This window comes from Schistocerca piceifrons, chromosome 1 (genome assembly GCF_021461385.2).
Source record: "Schistocerca piceifrons isolate TAMUIC-IGC-003096 chromosome 1, iqSchPice1.1, whole genome shotgun sequence".
Classification (NCBI taxonomy): Eukaryota; Metazoa; Arthropoda; class Insecta; order Orthoptera; family Acrididae; genus Schistocerca; species Schistocerca piceifrons.
Window position 1 is genome coordinate 407,682,650 of NC_060138.1, and position 24,814 is coordinate 407,707,463.

The window sequence follows — 24,814 nt, forward strand, 5'->3', positions numbered from 1 at the left end:
AGCCTGCGAAACTCAGCTCGCTCTGTTCCTCTGTGAGATCCACATCGTAATGGACAACGGCGCTCTGGTTGATGCCGTGTTCCTTGGTTTCAGTAAGACATGTGACACCGTCCTGCATTACTGTTTAATGAAAAAAATACGAGCTTACGTAGTATCGGAGCAGACCTGGGATTGGATTCACGACTTTCTTGCAGATATAACTCAACAAATCGCTCTTAACGGAACTAAATCGACAGATGTAAAGGTAATACCCGGAGTACCACAGGGAAATCTGATAGGACCGTTGATGTTTACAATACATATAAATGATCTAGAGAAAACGTCGGATACTCTTTAAGACTGTTTGCAGATGATGCAGTTGTCTGTACCAGAGTAGCAACGCCAGAACATAGTAAGAATTCGCAGAACGACCTGCAGAGAATTGATGAATGATGCAGACTCTGGTAGTTGTCCTTGAACGTAAATAAATGTAAAATATCGCGCATGCATAGAAAAAGAAATCCACTACTTTACAGCTACACTATTGATGACAAAAAGCTGGAGGTAACGTCTGCCGTAAAATATCTAGTCTTAACTATCCAGAGCGACCTTAAGTGGAATGACCATTTAAAACAGATAGTGGGAAAAGCAGACACCAGACTCAGATTCATCGAAAGAATCTTAAGGAAATGTAACTTATCCACGAAAGAAATGGCTTATAAGGCGCCTGTTCGCCCGATTCTTGAGTATTGTTCATCTATCTGGGATCCGTATCAGGTAGGACTGATAAAGGAGATAGAAAAGATCCAACGAAAAGCGGCGCGTGTTGTCACGGGATTGTTTAGCTGACGAGAGCATTACGGAGATGCTAAACAAACTCCATTGGCAGACGTTACAAGAGAGGCGTTGTGAATCACGGAGAGATTTACTACTGAAATTTCGGGACAGCAGTTTTCAAGAGCAATCGGACAACATATTACTTCCCCACCCCCTAACCCCATACATCTCGCGTATTGACCTCGAGGAGAAAATTCGTGAAATAGAACCAATACAGAGGCTTACCGACAATAATTCGTCCCACGCACTATTCGCGAGTGGAACAAGGTTGGAGGGATCGGATAGTGGTACCGAAAGTACCCTCCGCCACACACCATTAGGTGGCTTGAGGAGTATGACGTAGATGTGAACATACATTTATTGTTCTTGTCGTGAGGAAGTGGAAGCTCGCTCGCACTTTAAACAAGGATTGGAGGCGATCTGAGCACATCTGACAACAGAGTTTAATACTAAAGCAGGCCCAAGTGTTTAGGAGCAAACCGACCAGTGCACATTGTTATAGGGTAAACAAACCTATCTTCGTGACGTATTTTATTTCGTGATAGGGTTCACATTCCTCGTTCTTAATTAAGGCAAGACTTCTACAGACAGTTCCGATCATCCTTAGCAGATGGGAGGAATGTCTTCACACGAGAAAGACATTCTAGGCGGGAACAAACGCTGCATATGGAACGGGTAGTTTATTGTTTGTTGTGTGGTGGGAAATACTTCCTCTTAATAAACCACGGAATAATGTAGATAGAGAGGTAAAAATTGACACACATGCTTGGAATGACATGGGGTTTTATTAGTACAAAAAAAAAAAAAAAACAAGTTCACAAAATGTCCGACAGATGGCGCTGGGCAGCAAAACGTCAGTGACTGCGCATCACAATCGTGTATAAAAGGAGCTGTAATGAGAGAGAGAATCAGATGCGCCAGTAGTCGCAGCATGTCGACGTTACCTGAAAAGGCGCTTTTAGTGGGGTTGTATAATCAGAATGGGGAATGTGCTAGTTCAACGTTATGATCCTATCGCCATAGGAAGGGGATTCGAACATGTAAAGGTCCGTTGACAAATGCAGCTGTGCCGAGAAAAATTTCGAAGTTCGAAGCCAAGGGTTGTTTAGACGATAGACCCCGTAGTGGTCGACCGAGCACAAGGTGAAATGCTGCTGAGACAGTTCAGGAAGAAATGGAGACTGTATCGGGTTCGTCTATGCACGGGGAAGTCAGCGCTCGTACAGTCGCACGTCGCACCGGCATTCCATACACTACTGTTTGGTTGGCACTTAGGCGTACCCTCCGATGCTATCCGTACAAAATCCATCGGCATCATGAACTGTTACCTGGCGATTTAGTGAAGCGGAGGGCATATGCGGTGTGGGCGTTTCAAAAGATGGCGGAAGATGACGATTGGTTGAGTAACGTGTTGTGGACCGACGAAGCTGATTTCACGCTCCGAGGGTCTGTCAACGCCTACAACTGCAGAATTTGATCTACCGAAAATCCTAGAACTGTCGTGGAAACTCCATTGCACGACAAGAAAGTCACGGTTTGGGTTGGATTTACCACATCTACCGTTATCGGGCCTTTTTTCTTCGAGGAAATGCGTGATTCTGGTTTTGTAACTTCTACCGTGACGGGTGAGAGGTACGCCGATATGTTACAGAATCGCATCATCCCCAGCCTGGCTGATAAACACCTGCTGGAACGTACGATGTTTATGCAGGATGGCGCTCCACCCCATATTGCTAGACGAGTGAAAGATCTCTTGCGCGCGTCGTTTGCTGATGATCGTGTGCTCAGCCGCCACTTTCGTCATGCTTGGCCTCCCAGGTCTCCAGACCTCAGTCCGTGCGATTATTGTCTTTGGGGTTATCTGAAGTCGCAAGTGTATCGCGATCGACCGACATCTCTAGGGATGCTGAAAGACAACATCCGACGCCAATGCCTCACCATAACTCCGGACATGCTTTACAGTGCTGTTCACAACATTATTCCTCGACTACAGCTATTGTTGAGGATTGATGGTGGACATATTGAGCATTTCCTGTAAAGAACATCATCTTTGCCTTGTCTTACTTTGTTATGCTAATTATTGCTATTCTGATCATATGAAGCTCCGTCTGTCTGACATTTTTTGAACTTTTGTATTTTTTTGGTTCTAATAAAACTCCATGTTATTCCAAGCATGTGTGTCAATTTGTACATCTCTATCTACATTATTCCGTGATTTATTCAGTTTTCATATTATACTGACTTTTTGATCACCTGGTATTTGTCTCTTATATGTAAAATATACAATTTCTAAACTGAACATTTGTTCTGTTTGTTCATTTACAATACTTAATATCACGAAGTTAGGTAGGTTTATCCTGTATGAAGCCCCGCAGCAGACAATCACCATGTTCCCATCCGGAGGCAATGATATCGCCATGAATGCAGTGGCATAGGATCATCAAAATTGGACCGTGGATCAATGGAAACGTGTCGCCTGGTCAGATGAACCACCATGATGGTTCTGTCCGGATACGCCGTCATTCAGGCAAACGGCAGCTCAACATATACACCGCGCGATCGACACCAGCCGGTAGGGGCAGTATTTTGCTATTGTTGCTTGATACGAAGATGAACCACTCAGCATGAGAGGAGGAAACAGAACGAAACTTCACAGTTCGACGAAAGTGTATGTTATGTTATGCCAGTGATTACAAAATCGAGTAAAATTTACACAGAACCTGGTAGTGTGACCCCACTTATCAGCATCACGTCGTACTCACTCTCTTGTGGGTGAATGGACTAATTCGGTTGGTAAGGACGTCATAAGGCCATTGTATCCTCTCCTGAGGCAAGCTGGTCGACAACTGTTGTAATCGGTTCTTGACATCCCGGATACTGAGAGAATGCGACAGAACTGACTTCCGAGCTCGTCCCACAGTCCGTTGGGAATCGGGGATCTTGCTGTCTAGGACAGTACATCAATATCTACATCTACATCTACATTTATACTCCACAAGCCACCCAACGGTGTGTGGCGGAGGGCAATTTACGTGCCACTGTCATTACCTCCCTTTCCTGTTCCAGTCGCGTATGGTTCGCGGCAAGAACGACTGTCTGAAAGCCTCCGTGCGCGCTCTAATCTCTCTAATTTTACATTCGTGATCTCCTCGGGAGGTATAAGTAGGGGGAAGCAATATATTCGATACCTTATCCAGAAACACACCCTATCGAAACCTGGACAGCAAGCTACATCGCGATGCAGAGCGCCTCTCTTGCAGAGTCTGCCACTTGAGTTTGCTAAACATCTCCGTGGCGCTATCACGCTTACCAAATAACCCTGTGACGAAACGCGCCGCTCTTCTTTCGATCTTCTCTATCTGCTCTGTCAACCCGACCTGGTACGGATCCCACACTGATGAGCAAGACTCAAGTACAGGTCGAACGTGTGTTTTGTAAGCCACCTCCATTGTTGATGGACTACATTTTATAAGGACTCTCCCAACGAATCTCGACCTGGCACCCGCCCTACCAACAATTAATTTTATATGATCATTCCACTTCAAATCGTTCCGTACGCATACTCCCAGATATTTTACAGAAGTAACTGCTACCAGTGTTTGTTCCGCTATCATATAATCAAACAATAAAGGATCCTTCTTTCTATGTATTCGCAATACATTACATTTGTCTATGTTAAGGGTCAGTTGCCACTCCCTGCACCAAGTGCCTATCCCCTGCAAATCTTCCTGCATTTCGCTGCAATTTTCTAATGCTGCAACTTCTCTGTATACTACAGCATCATCCGCGAAAAGCCGCATCACACAATCAGTTCATAGAGCAATGTGCCATGTGTGCACGAGCATTGTCCTGTTGCAAAATGGTACCACGATATTGTTGCGTGAGAGTTAACACATGAGGACGCAGAATATCTGTGGCATACCGCACCAGTTCCTTCGATCACTATCACCCACGACGTGAAGTTATACCCGACGTCTCCCCACACAATGACACCAACAGTAACTACCGCTATGACCCTACTTATTTTGAAAAATTGGGAATTCTCTCCAGGTCGCCGTGTTAGGGAATAGCCGCGATTCATTGCTAAAACACAATGTGATACCTTTCATCAGCAGACAACACTTCCAAATCACGACACCACTCCAAACGGAGCTGTTTGTGTTGCGGCGTTAACGGCAACCAAGGAATGGGACGGCAATTCCCTTGCGCTACTGCAGTTAGTATCCGGACAGTGGTGCGGGATGACACAGAACGTTGTAACGTTGTTTGTTCTGCGGCGGCATGAGCAGATCAGAATATGTTACGATGTGCTTGTGGTGCGTGTGCCCACTCTCACGTTCCCATGCAGTCCAACATCGACCAAACAATCTGATTATTGCAGACTCGACAACCCGGCCAAATGGGGACCCACAATGAGGCCCACTTCAAACTCTGACAACACTGTCTCAGACAAGTACGCTGCATCTCTGTGTCTCCCACAGTGATCACTCAATATCTGCCGCTGTTCAAGCCCCTTATTGAACCTCTCAGACACCGTAAAAGCACTAAACTCTAACGACACTAATGCTCTCTTGTGGCTATTCTACCTGTCATGGACAACTGTAATTCTAATCATTTGGACACCCGATGGTGATGTGTATCTGTTCAAAGTTACACTGACATACCACAGTCTCTTGTGGGAGCTTCACTTTTTTTGTTAGGCAGTGTTTTTATGAGCAGCAGATGGGAGATTATCCCATCAATGTAACGGGAGAAACCAGTTAATAATTAGCTTAATACTGGCTGGTGTATGACACGAACGATCTTGAATATTTTACCCTATTTCCATAGAAGTATACTTCATCTCCCTAGCTTTAGATTAACGGTTCGTGGTTTAGTATCTATAAGCAGGAGCATTGAGCAGTTCTTCCTCTGTAATAAGAAAAGTTTCACAATCGACGTCTTAATCAGCTCTTCTCACTTTCTGAAATCTAGTCATGAATATGTAAAAAACGTACACGGTGTCAGCAACTATTATTGTTCTCCGATGAAACAAGTAGTAATTTCGGCGCATGTGTATCATTCCTATCCCGCTATAAATTTGTAGAATGAACCTTTCACTGTGCAGCCGAGTGTGCGCTGTTTTGAAAACTGCCGGGTGCATTAAAACACTGTGATGGACTGGGACTCAAACCGGGAACTTTGGCTTTCGCGGATCTTTTTTTTTTTTTTTTTTTTTTTACCGGCTGAGCATCCACGTACGATTCACAAGCGGCCGTTGTCTCTTCAATCTGTTAGTACCTGTCTCCTACTACCAAACTTTTCAGTTCTGCAGCATGCATTGTTCGACTAGCACTCCTGGGAGAATCGATAATGCAGAATAATGGCTGAGCCACGGCCTTGTCAATAGTTTCCAGAACAAATCACTCTGCAGCGGAGTGTTCATAATTTTCCAGATTTGACACTACACAGATCTGACACATAAGGGTACGCCTAGTTTACTCTTTGGAGGCGTCAGTGAGGTAATAACAATGTTGTTTACAACAACGAATTTCAGATGGTTGTCCACGCCCAAAGAGGCTCACATTCTATCTCTTTTCGTGCATTTCCTTAACTTCAGATCGGTTTAAAAACTGTGCAGTTGAGCAGGCAGCTAATTTCTGTCAGCACAAGGCTAGTTACGTACCTTGTAGTTGGTAGCAGTGAGGCCGCACCTGGAAGCGACATTGACGATGATGCAGACGTGACCGCGGTATTTCTCCAGAGACACGTCATTGCCCTGGATGTCTCGTGCCGTGAAGTCGTAGATGGTAGATGCTGACTTCCAATCCGTATTTCCAGACATCTTCGTTTGTCGTTGAGTATCTGCCACAAACAAAGACACGCTTATTAATCTGCACACTCACTGGGCCCGTCGCATGTTCAAATAATGTAGGAGGAACCTCAAATCGTTCAGTCAGTGACAAGTATGGTGCTACCTACCACTCCGGAAGAGTGAAATGCGCACTTTCGTACGCCTTAGTCACGAATGATGCTCGCTGGCGACGGAACGATAAAATAAATTATTATATAGAACAGCACAGCTACGGTGCGGATTTATTGCTTTGTGTGCATGCGGAGAACCAGGCCAGGGGACAATGCGTGTCTTCGAGATGGAACGGCGATAGGAGTAACTTCGCGACAGGCACTACCGTCACGGGCGCGACGTACAGAGTGATTTCGTGATGATGTTACAAACTTTCAGGGATGTCGGAGAAGGGTAAATGTATCAATTTTAGGTAAAGGACCCTGGTCTGGAAACGACCGAGTCGAAAGTTATAATCGAAAATCGTTACGGTAACTCTGACACTACTTGTACCGGTACTGCTGTTGCTAGGATTGTAGGTTTGGCACTAATCAAATGCAGATGGCGTGTTGTGTACTGACATGAGCAATCCTTGTGTACACTGTCTGTGCTCTAGTAACTGCAGTCTGTGTTTATAAGTTTTCCTATTCTGATCAACACTAAACTGACACACAATATTTTTAGCGCAACGCAATCTGACTTTCAATAATCCCTGCAAAAGAATGGCCCTGACTAACAATAATCTATACCTTTCATGAATCACTTACCTCACAAAAATCTTCGTTACTCGAACTACTGCAATACAGCGACCGCCAATACTGCCAGCTAAATAAAAGATTCTAACTATTGAAGGCACTAACTACTGATAGGCATACTTAGCAAATGAAAGATTTTGATAGAGAGCAAACAATGTATTTTCCTTAATAGTGTTCAAAAGTCATTATATATATATATATATATATATATATATATATATATATATATATATATATATCAGTTCATGACATCCAGTCTTACAAATTTACTATCTCTGATGGACACACGTCCTGATCATCCGCACTCAAAACTCCGCCATCTCTCTCCCCACATCCACCACTGCTGGCGGCTCACCAACTGCGCAACGCTATGCGCTGTTCACATCCAATTGCCGAACACTACAATAGCGAATAATGCAACAATGCCAACCAGCCACAGACCGCACACAGCACAGCCAGTGATTTTCATACAGAGCGCTATGTGGCGTTACCCACATAAAAATCTAAACAGCCTATTTACAACGGAACTTGTAGACAAGATTATCGTGCATGACCAAGCAAATGAAAGCAGCAGAGAACCAGAAACGTTGTGCAGGATCAAATATCCACGTAGAAGACACCCGGTTCATACGATGTTTCCAAGAGTTTTCCAACGATTGAGTGAAACAGGGCAGCTGGTACCACAGTACAACGACCGAGAACGACGAACTACACAGTCTCCCTATTTAGAAGATATAGTACTTACTCGAGTAGATAAGGGGCTAGCATCAACACTCGATCAGATGCACATGAAATGAATATTTCGCAGAGTACCGTGTCGCGAGTATTTCGGACTTTGAAACCACACTACTGGCCATTAAAATTGCTACACCAAGGAGAAATGCAGATGATAAACGGGTATTCATTGGACAAATATATTATACTAGAACTGACATGTGATTAAATTTTCACGCAATTTGGGTGCATAGATCCTGATAAATCAGTACCCAGAACAACCACCTCTGGCCGTAATAACGGCCTTGATACGCCTGGGCATTGAGTCAAACAGAGCTTGGATGGCGTGTACAGGTACAGCTGCCCATGCAGCTTCAACACGATACCACAGTTCATCAAGAGTAGTGACTGGTGTATTGTGACGAGCCAGTTGCTCGGCCACCATTGACCAGACGTTTTCAGTTGGTGAGAGATCTGGAGAATGTGCTGGCCACGGCAGCAGTCCAACATTTTCTGTATCTAGAAAGGCCCGTACAGGACCTTGCAACATGTGTTCGTGCATTATCCTGCTGAAATGTAGGGTTTCGCACTGATCGAATGAAGGGTAGAGCCACGGGTCGTAACACATCTGAAATGTAACGTCCACTGTTAAAAGTGCCGTCAATGCGAACAAGAGGTGACCGAGACGTGTAACCAATGGCACCCCATACCATCACGCCGGGTGATACGCCAGTATGGCGATAACGAATACACGCTTCCAATGTGCGTTCACCGCGATGTCGCCAAACACGGATGCGATCATCATGATGCTGTAAACAGAAACTGGATTCATCCGAAAAAAAAAAATGACGTTTTGCCATTAGTGCACCCAGGTTCGCCGTTGAGTACACCATCGCAGGCGTTCCTGTCTGTGATGCAGCGTCAAGGATAACCGCGGCCATGGTCTCCGAGCTGATAGTCCTTGCTGCTGCAAACGTCGTCGAACTGTTTTTGCAGATGGTTGTTGTTTTGCAAACGTCCTCATCTGCTGACTCAGGGATCGAGACGTGGCTGCACGATCCGTTTCAGCCACGGCGATAAGGTGCCTGTCATTTCGACTGCTAGTGATACAAGGCCTTTGGGATCCAGTACGGCGTTCCGTATTACCCTCCTGAACCCACCGATTATTCCATATTCTGCTATCAGTCAATGGATCTCGATCAACGCGAGCAGCAATGTCGCGATACGATAAACCGCAATCGTGATAGGCTACAATCCGACCTGTATCAAAGTCGGAAACGTGATGGTACGCATTTCTCCTCCTTACACGAAGCACCACAACAACGTTTCACCAGGCAAAGCCGGTCAACTGCTGTTTGGGTACAAGAAATCGGTTGGAAGCTTTCCTCATGTCAGCACGTTGTAGGTGTCGCCACTGGCGCCAACCTTTTGTGAACGCTCTGAAAAGCTAATCATTTGCATATCACAGCATCTTCTTCCTTTCGGTTAAATTTCGCGTCTGTAGCACGTCATCTTCGTGGTGTAGCCATTTTAATGGCCAGTAGTGTACGTCACTACCATCCATAGAAAGTACATGACTTCACTACTGCCAACTTCTGACTTCGTGCCGTTTTCAGCCAATGGTTCTTGCAACGTCTTACAGTCGATCCTCACTTTCCTGTGTACATGTATGTACTTTTCACCATACGGGTGCAACATGTTTCAACAGATACGGAATCTTGAATAGTCGGAACAGTCATGTTTGGGCCGATGAGAACCCCATCTACAGCGGTGAAGAGCCACTGATACAGATTGTCAGTCAACGTGCTAGACCAGTTTCTATGACCTCGTCGCTAAACTGCACCAGTGAACGCAGTGTGTTTCAAACACATTCTGCCCATCTTCCTGGAATATATCCCATTTCTTACTCACCAACGGACGTGGTTCCAACATGGTGGAATGCCACCTCACTTTTTGACTGCCAAGCATTCTCGCTGCCTGTGGCACTGTTCAAACGACACCACTGGTGCGACAGAACTTTTTGCAACGATGACTTGCCGGCATCGCCGCTAAGGGACGCCATGCTGAAATCTGCTGTAAATGTAGAAGCTTGTGAAACGTACACAGATAAATGGAATTCATTGCTACTGTACGGTAGATTTAGAATTTGCGGTCTCTCTGACATCAAGTTAAGTGCGGCGTTACTTGATCATCAACAGAGGAAATTATCTGAGTCTACTGGGGAGTACTCAGTACGACTTCTGTACGTCATGATAAGGGTTCGGAAGCTGGGGCTCTTAATTTGAGCGCTGCGCGAAGCTAAAGCCGAAGTTAAGTACCAGATTTTCGCTTATACTTTTCTTCGACTCGGTCGTTTCCGAACCAGCGTATCTTACCTCAAATTGATACATTCACCTTTTCTTTTCCATCATCCCTGAAAGTTTGTAACATCATCACGGAATCCAAAAAAAAAATATGGTTCAAATGGCTCTGAGCACTATGGGACTTAACTTCTAAGGTCATCAGTCCCCTAGAACTTAGAACTACATAAACCTAACTAACCTAAGGACACCACACACATCCATGCCCGAGGCAGGATTCGAACCTGCGACCGTAGCAGTCGCGCGGTTCCAGACTGTAGCGCCTTTAACCGCTTGGCCACTCCGGCCGGCATCACGGAATCTCCCAGTAGAAGTTTCGTGAAGTGCTGGCCTACGTTGGAGAAACGAGACGGTCCCAGAATAAAACGCAAGAAAATATGACTGGCTTTACTGGTATTAAAATTTACAGAACTGCTCTGTCATGCTGAATTCTGAATCCTTTATGCTACGTAAAAGTAAGTTTTTCGTAGTGCTTCCAACTGAGATACGATGTTTGAAGTCTTTTGTTATCTGACGGACACTGTAACAAGGCTGCGGTCAACTGCGAAGATGAAGAAAATCATAATAATATTTAGTATCCACTAACTAAAGTAAGTCAAAGGTAAATTTTGGAACCCAACGGGAACACTACACAACATTCACTCTTTCTCGCTGAATACTGAGTACGAGTTCAAAGGACTCAAAAGAAATGAATATTACAATTAGAGGAAATAATATAAAACGAGCAATATCATACAACTATTTAGGAAGTAAGATCACTGATGACGGGAGAAACGAATAAGACATAAAATAAACAATTGGAGAAGCAAAAGCAATGTTCGTGAATAACAGAGAAATACTTTGTTAAGCTGCATAAATACTGGATCGACAAAAAAGGTGGTTCAGATCTTCATTTGGAGCGTAGCGCTGTACGACTGCGAAACAGAACGATAGCGAAAAATGAAATGGAAACTCTTGTAGCATTTGAGGTATGGTCCTGGAAAAGCCTGTTAACGATAAAGAGGACAGATAAAACCATCAGCCAGGACTCTGTTCAAACAACTGGCGAAGAAAGGTCATTTAGGAGACAAACAGAGCGGATAACACACGGAAGAATTCGTCACATAATACGACACAACCAGTTCCTTATAAATGTCCTAGAATGAACAAGGCAGGATAGCCCGAGGAAGACGGAGGCTGGAATTTTTAAAACAAACTATGCACACTGTAAGACAGTCTAAATATGTAAAAATTAAGAAATTAGCTTCTAATAGGTTCAGACCGAGAGCTGAAAACTAGTTGAAAGACTGATGAAAACCGAATATTTCACAAGGCATGATTATATAAAAAGAATAAAGATGCTTTGCCCTGGCTAAGGAAAATTCCGAGAAGAGTAAGACTTTCGCTCCGAGCGAGATAAATTAGTTGAGTGTGCGTGCCTGACACATGGTTTACACGGCGAGATAACTCGCGCAAACTGCTAAAGGTCAAACTGAAACTTTCCTGAGGAAATGAGTCTTGTTCCACAAAAAGACACTTCACTTTGTGCGTAAACTTGCCACCTCAGACAGTGATACTAAAATGAGAATTCTATAAGGCAACAGAATTTTTAACTATTATTTCAATACTTCACTCCCTAACAGTCCATCCGAAGAATGAGAGATTTAAGATTCTGTAGAGACCAGAAGTACAAAGGTATGATTTCCATTCAGGCCTATGACACACATATTTCTTTGGCAATATAATGTATTATATGCTGTCGTTAGCTAGGTTCTTACAGATTGATAGCTGTGTTTTGGGGAGAAAGAAGTTGTAATCTGACAGTACAAATGATAACACAGTAACACACAGTATGGTACAGGGTAAACTCTCTAAAAATACAATTCGATTAGTTAATCCAGTTAGTAGTCCTAGATCAATAGTCCACCATTTCAGATCCATTCCATGCAGCTAAATATACTAAATCATAAGTAAATAAACTAAATCACTGATTTGCATTCATTATTTCAAACAGATTTTCGTTTGAAACTAGCTATAATTTTACAAATCGTCATTTAACAATGAAAACAACGTCTTGGATGTCGATGAACGTAACAATCCAAACGATTCCAAAGTACACAACCACCAACAATAAGATGTTTGTCTTCTAATTGTGAAGGAAATTATTTAAATTAAAACTGTCAGAAATATTCTGGCGTGGTCAACGAATATTCTTGCTACTATCCTCTATCGTCTATCGCAGCAGGATAGCAGGGGTAATAACTCTTCTAAAATTCCAGAATGAGATTTTCACTCTGCAGTGGAGTATGCGCTGATATGAAACTTCCTGGAAGATTAAAACTGTGGGCCGGACCGAGACTCGAACTCGGGGACCTTTGCCTTTCGCAGGCAAGTGCTCTACCACCTGAGCTACCGAAGCACGACTCACGCCCCCTCCTCACAGCCTTACTTCTGCCAGTACCTCGTCTCCTACCTTCCAAACCTTACAGAAGCCTCACAGCCTTCCTTCTGCCAGTATCTCGTCTCCTACCTTCCAAACTTTACAGAAGCTCTCCTTCTGTAAATTTTGGAAGGTAGGAGACGAGATACTGGCAGAAGTAAGGCTGTGAGGAGGGGGCGTGAGTCGTGCTTCGGTAGCTCAGATGGGAGAGCACTTGCTGCGAAAGGCAAAGGTCCCGAGTTCGAGTGTCGGTCCAGCACAAACAGTTTTAATCTGCCAGGAAGTTTCATCTTCTTAACTTACTTGAATATCCAGATCTTCATTCGAAAATCTTTCAAACACCGGTCACTCCCCAACGTCTACACTCACACACCATACTGCTCAGTAGTTCACTGCCCGTTGTTTATTTTGATACCGTTGGTACACAATGCCGTAAGTAGAATTCCGGGTATATTTAAAGGCACACTAAAGATTGAATCAACAATCGTGTTATTTAGCAGTGAAAGCAGCACGACTCTTGTGATATGATGCTGTGTACCTCTACATCGTTGAATCATCGCATATGTGTTATATTGTCGCTGTTGGAGTGATAGTGAGGATTAAGTATGCTGATGACAGTTACAGCTACAGTTTCTCAGATTATTCAGTGTCGTTCAGCGTCTTGAGCACGACTCAGCTTTAATAAAAATGGTTCAAATGGCTCTGAGCACTATGGGACTTAACATCTGAGGTCATCAGTCCCCTAGACTTAGAACTAATTAAACCTAACTAAAAGTAAGGACAGCACACTATCCATGCCCGAGGCACGATTCGAACATGCGACTGTAGCAGCAGTGCGGTTCCGGACTGAAGCGCCTAGAACCGCTCGGTCACAGCGGCCGGCTCAGCTTTAGTAGTATTATCTGTAAATAACATACATCTTTACAAGCACGAAATAAAGCTTTTCGCTTATCTACCACACACGTTTCTCTTCTCTTATTTTCGAGGCATTCTCAGTGTTGAAAATACATATTTTGCTGTTTACTATACGTTTGTTCTAGACTTCTCTAGTCTGTGATTAAATAGTTGTTAAGATATTCCTATATTGAAGTTTTTGGAGTTAGCTTCCTTCTGATATAAGAAAAACATCTGTTTGGCGCAAAAGCTAGTCAGTGTTTTAACATTGCTTTGGTTCTACTGAACGATTTTGTGTGATCCTGTATTTTTTGCGTTAGCCTCCTTCCTTTAAACAAAACCATCTGTTTGGCGCAAAAGCTAATCAGTGTTTTAACATTGTTTCGGTTCTACTTAACGATTTTGCGTAATCCTGTCCTCCTATCTATGCCATGTTGAAACTGTATTTTACTTAACCTATATAGTCCACGATGTTCTGTTACTAACTTACACGTATATACCTAACTCCCTTTATCAATAGCGTGCTTTTTTTATTGTGTTTATTGTTTATAGTACTGCCGACTGCCGCGACGTGCCTTTCTGTCGTCTTTTGTTAAAGCTGTGACGGGTAGGTGCAGTTCAGTTTAATACAAATGGAATTGCTGGTGAGACTATATTTACGCACTCCGTCTTCAGGCCACAAGTGGCCCATCGGGAGCATCCGACCGCCGTGTCATCCTCAGTGAGTGCACCCCGAAAAATGGCAACAGCGCATGGCGACCCGGACGGTCACCCATCCAAGTGCCGGACACGCCCAACAGCGCTTAACTTCGGTGATCTGACGGGAACCGGCGAACCCACTGCGGCAAGGCCATTGCCCGAAACTATATTAGGAGCATTATTATTTAGTACGATTCGTTTCTGTACCTTAGTTTGTTATTCTTTCAGCAGTTAACAAGATCAATGAGTTATTACTTATATTAATTTAGTCAAATTTTACTTTCCAAATCACTGGAAGAGATTTTTGCATATGGGAATCTTCCTGGAAAGTAAGCATCCTTCTCTGAGAACTGACCACGCTACAAACTTTCACACGTTACATATGAGATGCTCCTGCTAAAGTACACATACGATGTCCGCGGCTCTTCCGTTGTGTACTGTTGACAGTTCGTTATCGTTGGTCGAAGCCATTCGGGTGACAGTGAACGGAGGGCGATAAGAATCGCTGATTCTATCACGGATTTTTTTTTCGATTATTTCTTGTATTCCGAGATTGTGATAAGGTTGGAAACTAACAGCAGAGACTGCATTCCTGTGAGCGGAAAGAGCGGCAATTAAATTTATAATCTTGGTTGCCGCAAATATTTGGCTGTTTTTCTGGAATGTGTCACAGTTTCCGAGGTTGTGGTTAAGATAGGACCTGAGAGCACAGTTTAATTTGGTGCGACTGAAACGAGCAGAGACATGTTTACAGTCACTTGTCGTAATATACAGCGATTTCCGAGTTGGTGGTTAAGCGGGGACCTAGTAGCTCAACTTAACTAACTGCTGCAGGTGAAACAAAATACCAGCTAATTTCATTTACGAAAAATAGAAAATAACACACGGGCAACGTGATTGGCTACCCACATCCGACTCGTGACTCGTCGTGTTCTCTGCGACTCGTCGTGTTCTCTACCCAACATTCATAAAAAAAAATGGTTCAAATGGCTCTGAGCACTATGGGACCTAACTTCTGTGGTCATCAGTCCCCTAGAACTTAGAACTACTTAAACCTAACTAACCTAAGGACAGCACACATATCCATGCCCGAGGCAGGATTCGAACCTGCTACCGTAGCAGTCGCGCGGTTCCGGACTGAGCGCCTTAACCGCGAGACCACCGCGGCCAGCCAACATTCATCATGCGAAACGTTATCAACAGCTTTTCTCTGCCTCGTGATGACTGGGTGTTGTGTGATGTCCTTAGGTTAGTTAGGTTTAAGTAGTTCGAAGTTCTAGGGGTCTGATGACCATAGATGTTAAGTCCCATAGTGCTCAGAGCCATTTGAACCATTTTTATCAACAGCAACACGTAACGGAAAAGCCGTGGATTATACGTGCACTTTTGTCGACGCTTCGTGTCTATGGTTTATCAGATGTATTGCAAGGCAGAATAGCTATATGGATATTTTTGGCTTCTTATATGTCTTTTGTACCACGTTTTTAAATTTTTAACAGTGATTTGTGACACAGTTAACTGGTATATACTTGCTCCTTGATATTTATCTGTTTTCTGTTAACTAAAAAGATAATAATAATCAATTTAGCGATTAATTAATGACGGAAGACATCTGAAATGATAATTCATGTATGTCTCTACATAAGACGCCGCCAAGTCCAAAACGAGCCGCAAGTGCAGAATGTTCCATAGTACTTCTCGTTAACACGCTGTATGTTGCTCAGAATAGCTTGAATCGGACTGTCAGCCACCTGCAAGATACAAGGAGGTCCTACGGTTTCAAAATGTTGGACGTTGTCTTTTTTAAAGCATTCTAGGGCAACGCCACGGCAGTTTCTCGCTCAAGGTCATAGGCGAGTCCATTACGGCCAGTTTCCTTTTCAATAAACTCACATTTACGAGTGCGTAAACCTGACGGCACAGCAGTAAAAACCCCTCTCTATTTACTCCACAGTGATGCAACCACTTCCATTTCTGATCGGATGGTCATGAGTTGCGGGAAGCCGCCACTCATGCTGCAAGCGGAAGTCGCGCCTTAGCAGTGACCTACTGAAGCAGGAGAAATCAGCTGCGCCTCGTTCCTTGTTAGAGTGAACCTGCAGTTTTTTTATATACTGCTCACCCAGAAACAGAGGTCGCTCACGCAGGAACACAATTCATAGAAATTACATTTTTCCGGTTTGTTAACGCCTTACGTCAAACAAGATTTGTCAGAAAGCCCTTCTTCTACAAAGAAATTCAAATCTCTGATCTTCTTCGCAGAATTAGTAAGATGTAAACAGTACCTCTGAGTAGTAGTAAACCTCTTCCATCACTGTAAGCATGTATAAATCATGTTGGCAAAAATATATGAGCGTTATTCGGAACGTAAGGTGCGATAGGTTGCGAAATGGAAACGATAGTGAAAATCCGACGAAGCTTTGCACAGATGTGTTCGGCAGTGTTTCTAGTACACCTATCGATAGCGTCTCGTCGCTATATTCAGTTCTGAGCACACAATGAGCACCTAAAGATACCTAGAACAATAGTGTCTCCCGCCAAGTATGGTTGGCCGCTGAGAGGTTTCGACTGATTTCATTCAACCCCGAACAACGTAACTGTCATGCATTTCGTTCTTCATGACAGTTCTCGGCCGCACACTGTAGGGGTAATGAGGACGCCCCAGCATCCTTTTCTAGGGGAACTGTGTGATCGCCCACCATACAGCCAGGACCTGGCTCCCTCTGATGTTCATCTCTGCTCACATGGACCGCTGGCTATGAAGACAACATTTTGGCACAGACAACGAACTGCAGACCAGCGTTGAGAAGTGCAGGAAAGCACAGGCGGCTGCCTTCTGTGACGATGGTATTGAAAAGTTGGCACAACGCTACGACGAACGTCTAAGATGGAGCGGCGACTGTATAGAGAAGTAGCTGCAAGGTGTAGCAAACTGTTGCACGTGAACCTTTTTTGATTTTCACGCTGGTTTCCATTTCGCGACCGATCGGACCTTACTTTCCGAATAGCCCTCATAGTCTACTGGTAATGCAAATTTGTTTTTGAGCTACGTATCTCACCCTATCACATTCTCAACTTGAATAAATTAACAAACCGAAATAAAAATCACTTTAACTTTGCGACAAGCTGTAACTGTGGGCGGGGCAACAGCTCTTCCAGCAGTGCTATCCGAACGATAGCAGGAAATCAAGCTAAACTCCAAAGTGAGTTGTGGCCTACTGTGAAGCTGTATTGTAATTCCATGCTTTTCTCACTGGACTCGCATTCTGGAGGACGACGGTTCAATCCCGCGTCCGGCCATCCTGATTTAGGTTTTCCGTGATTTCCCTAAATCGCTCCAGGTAAATGCCGGGATGGTTCCTTTCAAAGGGCACAGCCGACTTCCTTCCCCGTCCTTCCCTAATCCGATAAGACCGATGACCTTGCTGTCTTGTCTCCTTCCCCAAAACAACCCCAACCCAACCCCGCGCTTTTCTCGAATTATTTCCTTGCGACAGATACCACTGAAATTATTTAGGTCACTTCAAATTCAGGAACATGTGATTATAAAAAATGGCTCTGAGCACTATGGGACTTAACATTTGAGGTCGTCCGTCTCCTAGAACTTCTAACTACTTAAACCTAACTAACCTAAGGACGTCACACAATCCATGCCCGAGGCAGGATTCGAACCTGCGACCGTAGGGGCCGCTCGGTTCCAGAGTGAAGCGCCTAGAGCCGGCCAGGGTGGCCGAGCGGTTCTAGGCGCTACAGTCTGGAACCGCGCGACCGCTACGGTCGCAGGTCCGAATCCTGCATCGGGCATGGATGTGTGTGATGTCCTTAGGTTAGTTAGGTTTACGTAGTTCTAAGTTCTAGGTGACTGATGACCTCAGAAGTTAAGTCCCATAGTGCTCAGAGCCATTTGAACCATTTGAAGCGCCTAGAACCGCTCGGCCATCCCGGCCATGTGATTATAGATAAATCTTACTTCATATCTGCAACTTCCGTAAATATACCTGACTTCTGGGATAAACAATGAGCTCGGTAAGCCGCTGACACTGTCTGAAATATCTGTTCGTGAAAAGCGCAAGCAATCCCGCAAAACATCTCACACTTACATCTCGATGCTAAATGCTTGTAATCTAGACGTGATTACAGTAACTGGCAACTTCCAAATGAATACATTCGCAGAAAAACAAAACACTGTGTTTCGAAATACACGTAAATTAACACAAGGCAAAGATACACCTTTTCGAAACATGGCTTTAGAAAGCGATTGGCGACTACTTTATTGTCGAACAAGAAGTATATACTCCCTGCTTCGCCGCTGGAAACCAATTTCTGCTGATGTGGATACTAATAAGTCGAGAAATAAGTAACTATCTGATGGAAATGAAAACGATCGGAACATCTGCCGCTTCTGGATTCTCAGACTCGCAGTTCATCACAAATATGCGTTGAGTTCTCGCTAGGGACGCGTCGCGTACGAAATTAATTCACGTAACGTATCGCCCGTTATCTTCGCTACAGAACCAGCTCTGAGATAACGCAGTGCATGCATAACTGAAACACTGGGTAGGGGAACAAAATGAAACAATCTGGTGGTACCACAATGTAAAGAAGTGTGTATTTTATTTACATACACGAATCTACTTCTGAGAGAATCAGGCTTGTTAACGTTCAGCTGATGGTGCATTAACCGAATGTTTTGTACAAATGTCGCTTCGGTATTTGTGGTCTGAGAGTGTGTCGATGATGTTATCGTTCCGTGATAACGCTATCGCAGAAGAAAATATTTTCCATTGCGTCAGAGACGTGATTCAGCTAATGAGACAGAACGTCAGTTGTATCGACTTCTGTAACTGTCACTGATGCCGGCTCCATAACGGTTCAGAGTAAAATGTAATATTTCGCATATTTGTTACTTTCGTCCTTCAGTGGAGTTTGCACGAAAAAGACAGAAAAAAGAGCAATTCAAGAGGTATGCTCTGCCATCTGATTGTTGTTCTATGTCTGCATCTGTTTTCAGCGAATCACTACAAACAGAATGTTAGAAAGAACTTTATATGCTGCCACAAAACAGGGTTTCTTGACGTTCCATTTAATGATTCTCACACATTTCCTTTCAAGTAAAGATTAGTCTAATCTTGTTTCGGCGGTTTCTACGGAAAGGACAGGCAGGTAGCTGGAAAATATTTGTAAATTCTGCTCCGAAAGCAGACTCTTGGCTTTTCTAAGCTGGTTTCCTTGATGCCCTTGCCGTCTTTCTGTAAATTACTCAGTGTTTCACTCCCATGTCCTCGTCAGTCTCATTAACATTTAATTATCCTCTCAGCCCTTCCTTTGTCAATCTCGTTGTCTGCTGTTACTTCGACCTGATGTGGATTCCATATACTTTAGAAACATTCCACTATGCACTCTCCAAGTGTTTTATAAGCTATTGGTTTTAGAGGCAAACTGCTTTTTTCTAAAGGTGGCAGTATTTTCTTCCGTTCCACTGATCTTTGAACAGTTTTACCCTGGAAATTGAGGAATCCGAACTACGCTAACTTGGTATATTTCGCCGATTCGGATCATTGCCAGAAGTGAAAGAATCGATAAGAAAGAAACAGAAACACAATCGGTGAACTGAGCCAGGAATTTACCTCAACCTTGGATTCTGTAGTTTGAAATGTTACTCCCAGGTACGACACGACCGACTCCATTTGTCATTCATTACTCATTTTTTCGAAGGATATTAAAAAGTTTTAGTTGCATAAGAACACAACTTAATAGAGTTTGCATTTTGGAGGTAGTAGCGATTATTTGCACAAGCCTAATATTTCGCACATCCACTGAATGTTATCACAATTTTTATCAGATATCTTCTTTTGTTGATAATTTCGTTCTCTGCGAAAACTCTGAGATTAGAAATTAAATGCACATGGAGCTAAGGTGTCTGAAGGAACTTTAGCGTTACATCGAAACTAACCAAAACAACACCCGTCAGAAGTTTGAAATACATTATTCGTTCACGTATCAGCAAACCTGTCTTGTGCGCAATCCGTTTACAAGGATTGTAAGATTTTTTTGTGCTGAACACTAGTATAACGAAAAACTTTTAACGCTATCGGTACCGGTATTGCTCCATATCTTCAAATTATGGCACAACACCGACGACCGTGGTCACTGAAGAAAACGAGCGTAACACACATGGCGATAGTTACATCACATCGGGGTGTAATCTCTCGACTCACCTTAGGTAGGCCGGCGCTGCAACGAGTTTGACGTTAGTATAATACCCGTGCACTCGGGAGAATGGCGTCTCGGTGTCTTATGACGAGCTATTGTCCAGCGGCGGAGTATCGCGTGTCTTGGTGCGCTAGCCAGTCAGCAAAGCGCGTTGCGTTACAGACGTGGCGACGTCCTCGTCCGTCCGCATTGGGAGTAGGTGGTGGGGGAGGGGGCGGGGTAGGGGGGCGGGGGGGCGGTTGTGGGAGGGGAAAGGAAGAGGAGGGGGTAGGCACAGGCCACAGAGCTTTTCGCGGTGAGTTGGAATGCCGCGCTGTTGCGGGTTCAGAACACGCGGAAAGTGCGATATTGGTATTAGGCGCACAGCCTAGTCTCTGCTGTTTGAAGGTTTCAAACCAACATGTGAGTCACGTGACGAAGCAAAAAGCTGTGTTTCTATCATTACGCACTATACGAAGTAGAGATGACAGTTACTTTTCTTTACATTAATAGCTGAAGTCGAGGATTGATTTCAGTAACGGAAGAACTTCTTGTATTACAATTACACATCTAGTTAGAGTTGTAATTCTACTGTATGCTGCCGTAAACTATCATAAGTAAGCATGGATTAAGGTAGTTTTCCTAGTAGCTTTGATCAGTTAACTTCGTATCCGCGTTATCTGCACCTTAGGTGTGTTGCATACATATCGAACGTTACTTCAAAACGATCGCCAGTCTATTAATAGAGTCCCCCAAAAACCGGAAGCGGTATACCGTCCAAAAACTGCATGAGGATGTACAAAGGGCCGCGTGACCTACGGAACATTTTTGTTCTGCAAACTTATCCTCCTGTCTGTTACTTAAAAATAAACGGTATTTGTAGCAAAACTGATCTTGTCAATGTTAAAACAGGTTTTATTCGATAACTGTTGATTTGTTACGTGAAGTAGAGGAATACTGAAGAAAACTTAAGAAAACAATAAAGATTTGTCATATAGCTCTAGGAAATGCAATTTCCTAGACAAAAAGATAAAGTAGAAAAAACTGCAAAACAAAAATGTATGCAACATCATTTTAATACTTCATCGAAATTATGTGAACCGTGTTTCTGTAATTCACAAACAACCTTCTAATTTATCAGTAACAGGAGGAAACTCTTGCCTTTGACCGTGATGAAGAGCGTTCTACTGAGTACAAACTAACAATAACAATTATAAAAAATGATTCAAATGGCTCTGAGCACTATGGGACTTACTCAGACCTACTTAAACCTAACTAACCTAAGGACATCACACACATCCATGCCCGAGGCAGGATTCGAACCTGCGACCGTAGCGAATAACAATTATACACATATTTTATGTTTGTGCATGTAAACTGTACTTGCATCAAGAGTAATTGCTATGATTACATAAAAATGCAGAAGTTACGCTATCAACTGATTTTTATTACTGTAAAATGCAATTTATATTCTGTAAGGATATAAAATACACAATGGACTAACACAGAATGATGTACGATTCTAATTATGTGCAAAACAAACAACCAAACTTACAAAAAAACAAAGACAAGTCGTCGGCTTCCATTTTCTCTCTTACACATTCATCTGCGTCTAACTGCTTAGCTGGGTGGTAACGTGCTCGCCTCCCACGCAAGCGGGCCCGGGTTCGATTCCCGACCGGGTTGGAGATTTTCTCTATTGGGGGACAGGGTGTTGTGCTATTCTCATCATCATTTCATCCTCGTCACCGGCACGCAAGTCGCCTAATGTGGCGTCGACTAAAAAAAGACTTGCACTTGGCGGCCGAACTTCCCCGGGTGGGGCCTCCCGGCCTATGATGCCATACGCTCATTTCGTTTTACATTCATCTGTGTTTCCATCCCTACCAACGCAACCGACAGCACCGATAATGCTACCATTCACTGCGCCATTTATTTAGTGAACCAAACCAACTTTAATGTTATGGTTATAGTCTTTACGTCTAGCCGGCCGGAGTGGCCGAGAGGTTCTAGGCGCTACAGTCTGGAACCGCGCGACCGCTACGGTCGCAGGTTCGAATCCTGCCTCGGGCATGGATGTGTGTGATGTCCTCAGGTTAGTTAGGTTTAAGTAGTTCTATGTTCTAGGGGACTGATGACCTCAGAAGTTTAGTCGCATAGTGCTCAGAGCCATTTGAACCATTTCTTCACGTCTGACCAGATGATGGGGTAATAGTAATGTCCCTTCTTTCTTTTTACTAGCTACAGAATTACAGTTCTTCAATGAACAGCTGTTTTCGTTCCACTGTGGGTCATTTAGTTTACAGTTTCAATAGGAGCAGACGATAAAATATCGGTCTGGCAGGAAGTATTTACTTTCCCAAAGATTTCTTAGCGAGTGCGAAACGCTTTACTATGATTTTATAAAAATGATGGGAAAAACAAAAGCCTTGAGGTTTGCTGATAACATTGTAGCTCCGTCAGATACCGCGAAGAACTTGGAAGAGCAGTTGAGGTAAACAAAAGCAAATCAAGGGTAATGGTTCAAATGGCTCTAAGCACTATGGAACTTAACATCTGAGGTCATCAGTCCCCTACACATAGAAGCACATCACACACATCCATGTCCAAGGCAGGATTCGAACCTGCGACCGTAGCAGCAGCGCGATTCCGAACTGAAGCGCCTAGAACCGCTCGGCCACAACGACCGGCAAGGGTAATGGAATGCAGTCGAATTAAATCAGACAATGCTAAGGGAACTGGATATAGGAAATGAGACATTAAAAGCTGCTATTTAGACAGTAAAATAACTGATGATGCTCACACGCCGGGCGCGGTGGCCGAGCGGCTCTAGGCGCTTTAGTCCGGAACCGCGCGACTGCTACGGTCGCAGGTTCGAATCCTGCCTCGGGCATGGATATGTGTGATGTCCTTAGGTTCGTTAGGTTTAAGTAGTTCTAAGTTCTAGGGGATTGATGACCTCCGATGTTAAGTCCCATAGTGCTCTGAGCCGTTTGATGGTCAAACTACAAAATGTAGACAGGAAACGACAAGAAAATCGTTTATGAAAAAAAAAAATTGCTGACATCGAGTACAAATTTTTGTGTTAAGAAGCCTTATCTACAGATATTTGTCAGGACCGTAGCCTTGTGTGGAAATGTAACGTGGACGATAAGCACCTCAGACAAGAAGAGAATGGAATCTTTTGAAATGTGGTGCTTCAGAAGAATGTTGAAGATTAGATGGACAGATTGAGTAATTAATGAGGAGGTACTGAACAGAACTGGGGAGAAAAGAAATGTATGGCACAGTTCGATTAAAAGAAGCGATCGGTCAAAAGATGGTCTGGGACATCAAGGAATTTCCCGTTTAGTTATGGAGGGAAGTGTGGAAGGCAAAACTTATCGACGGAAAGGAAGAAAGGACTACAGTAAGCACGTTCAAATAAATGTATGTTGCAGTAGCTATGTGGAGATGAAGAGGCTTCCACAGGATGTAGTAGCTTGGAAAGCTGCATCAAAATAGTCTTCAGACTGAAGAAACACAGCAACAAGAACTGAAGTCCGTAATGTCAGGTTGTCACATAAAATAAACGTTTGTGCTGTATGCACTTGGCTTAACCTAGGACAGATATCGAAACAGTATCCAGAAAAGAAGCATAACACACTGACAGGAAAAAAATTGTAACACCAAAAAATTAATTAATGTAGAATAATGAAATATCGGGAATACATTTGTCTAGGTCACATATTTAAGTGTTTAATATTGCAGGATAACAAGTTAATGTAAGCTCGAGGTAAGCAAATGCAGATGTGAAATGATGATGCGTTAATAACCGGTGTAACCGCCAAAAAGTTGAATGCAAGCACGCAGAAGTGCATGCCTTGTGTTGTATAGGGTGGATGACGCTGGAGTTGTAGTCCGATGATGCCCCATAGTGCTCAACTGGAGAACAGACCTGGTGATCGAGCACGCCAAAGGACATGTCGATACTCTTTAGAGCATGTTTCATTACAATAGCAGCATGTGGACGAGCGGTATCCTGTTGGAAAACATCCGCTGGAATGCTGTTCGTGAATGGCAACACAAAAGGTCGAACAGCAAACTGACGGACCCATACGAAATTGAAGCCCAGGCCATAACTCCAGGTGTCGGTCCGACA

The 24,814-nt window shown here is 43.7% G+C and overlaps 1 protein-coding gene and 1 pseudogene across 1 annotated transcript in view; both read right to left on the minus strand.

The window, feature by feature from the left end:
* The window catches only part of LOC124786096 (glutathione peroxidase-like), a 34,011-nt gene extending 13,149 nt beyond the window's left edge, over window positions 1-20,862 (minus strand). Inside the window, exons 1-2 of the mRNA XM_047254235.1 lie at window positions 20,700-20,862; window positions 6,482-6,660 (exon numbers count right to left, since the gene is read on the minus strand). Coding sequence (XP_047110191.1) covers window positions 6,482-6,640 — 159 coding nt within the window. The 5' untranslated portion in view covers window positions 6,641-6,660; window positions 20,700-20,862. The remainder of the gene's footprint in view (window positions 1-6,481; window positions 6,661-20,699) is intronic.
* LOC124717459 lies at window positions 14,523-14,640 on the minus strand (annotated as a pseudogene).
* Window positions 20,863-24,814: the final 3,952 nt, after the last annotated feature.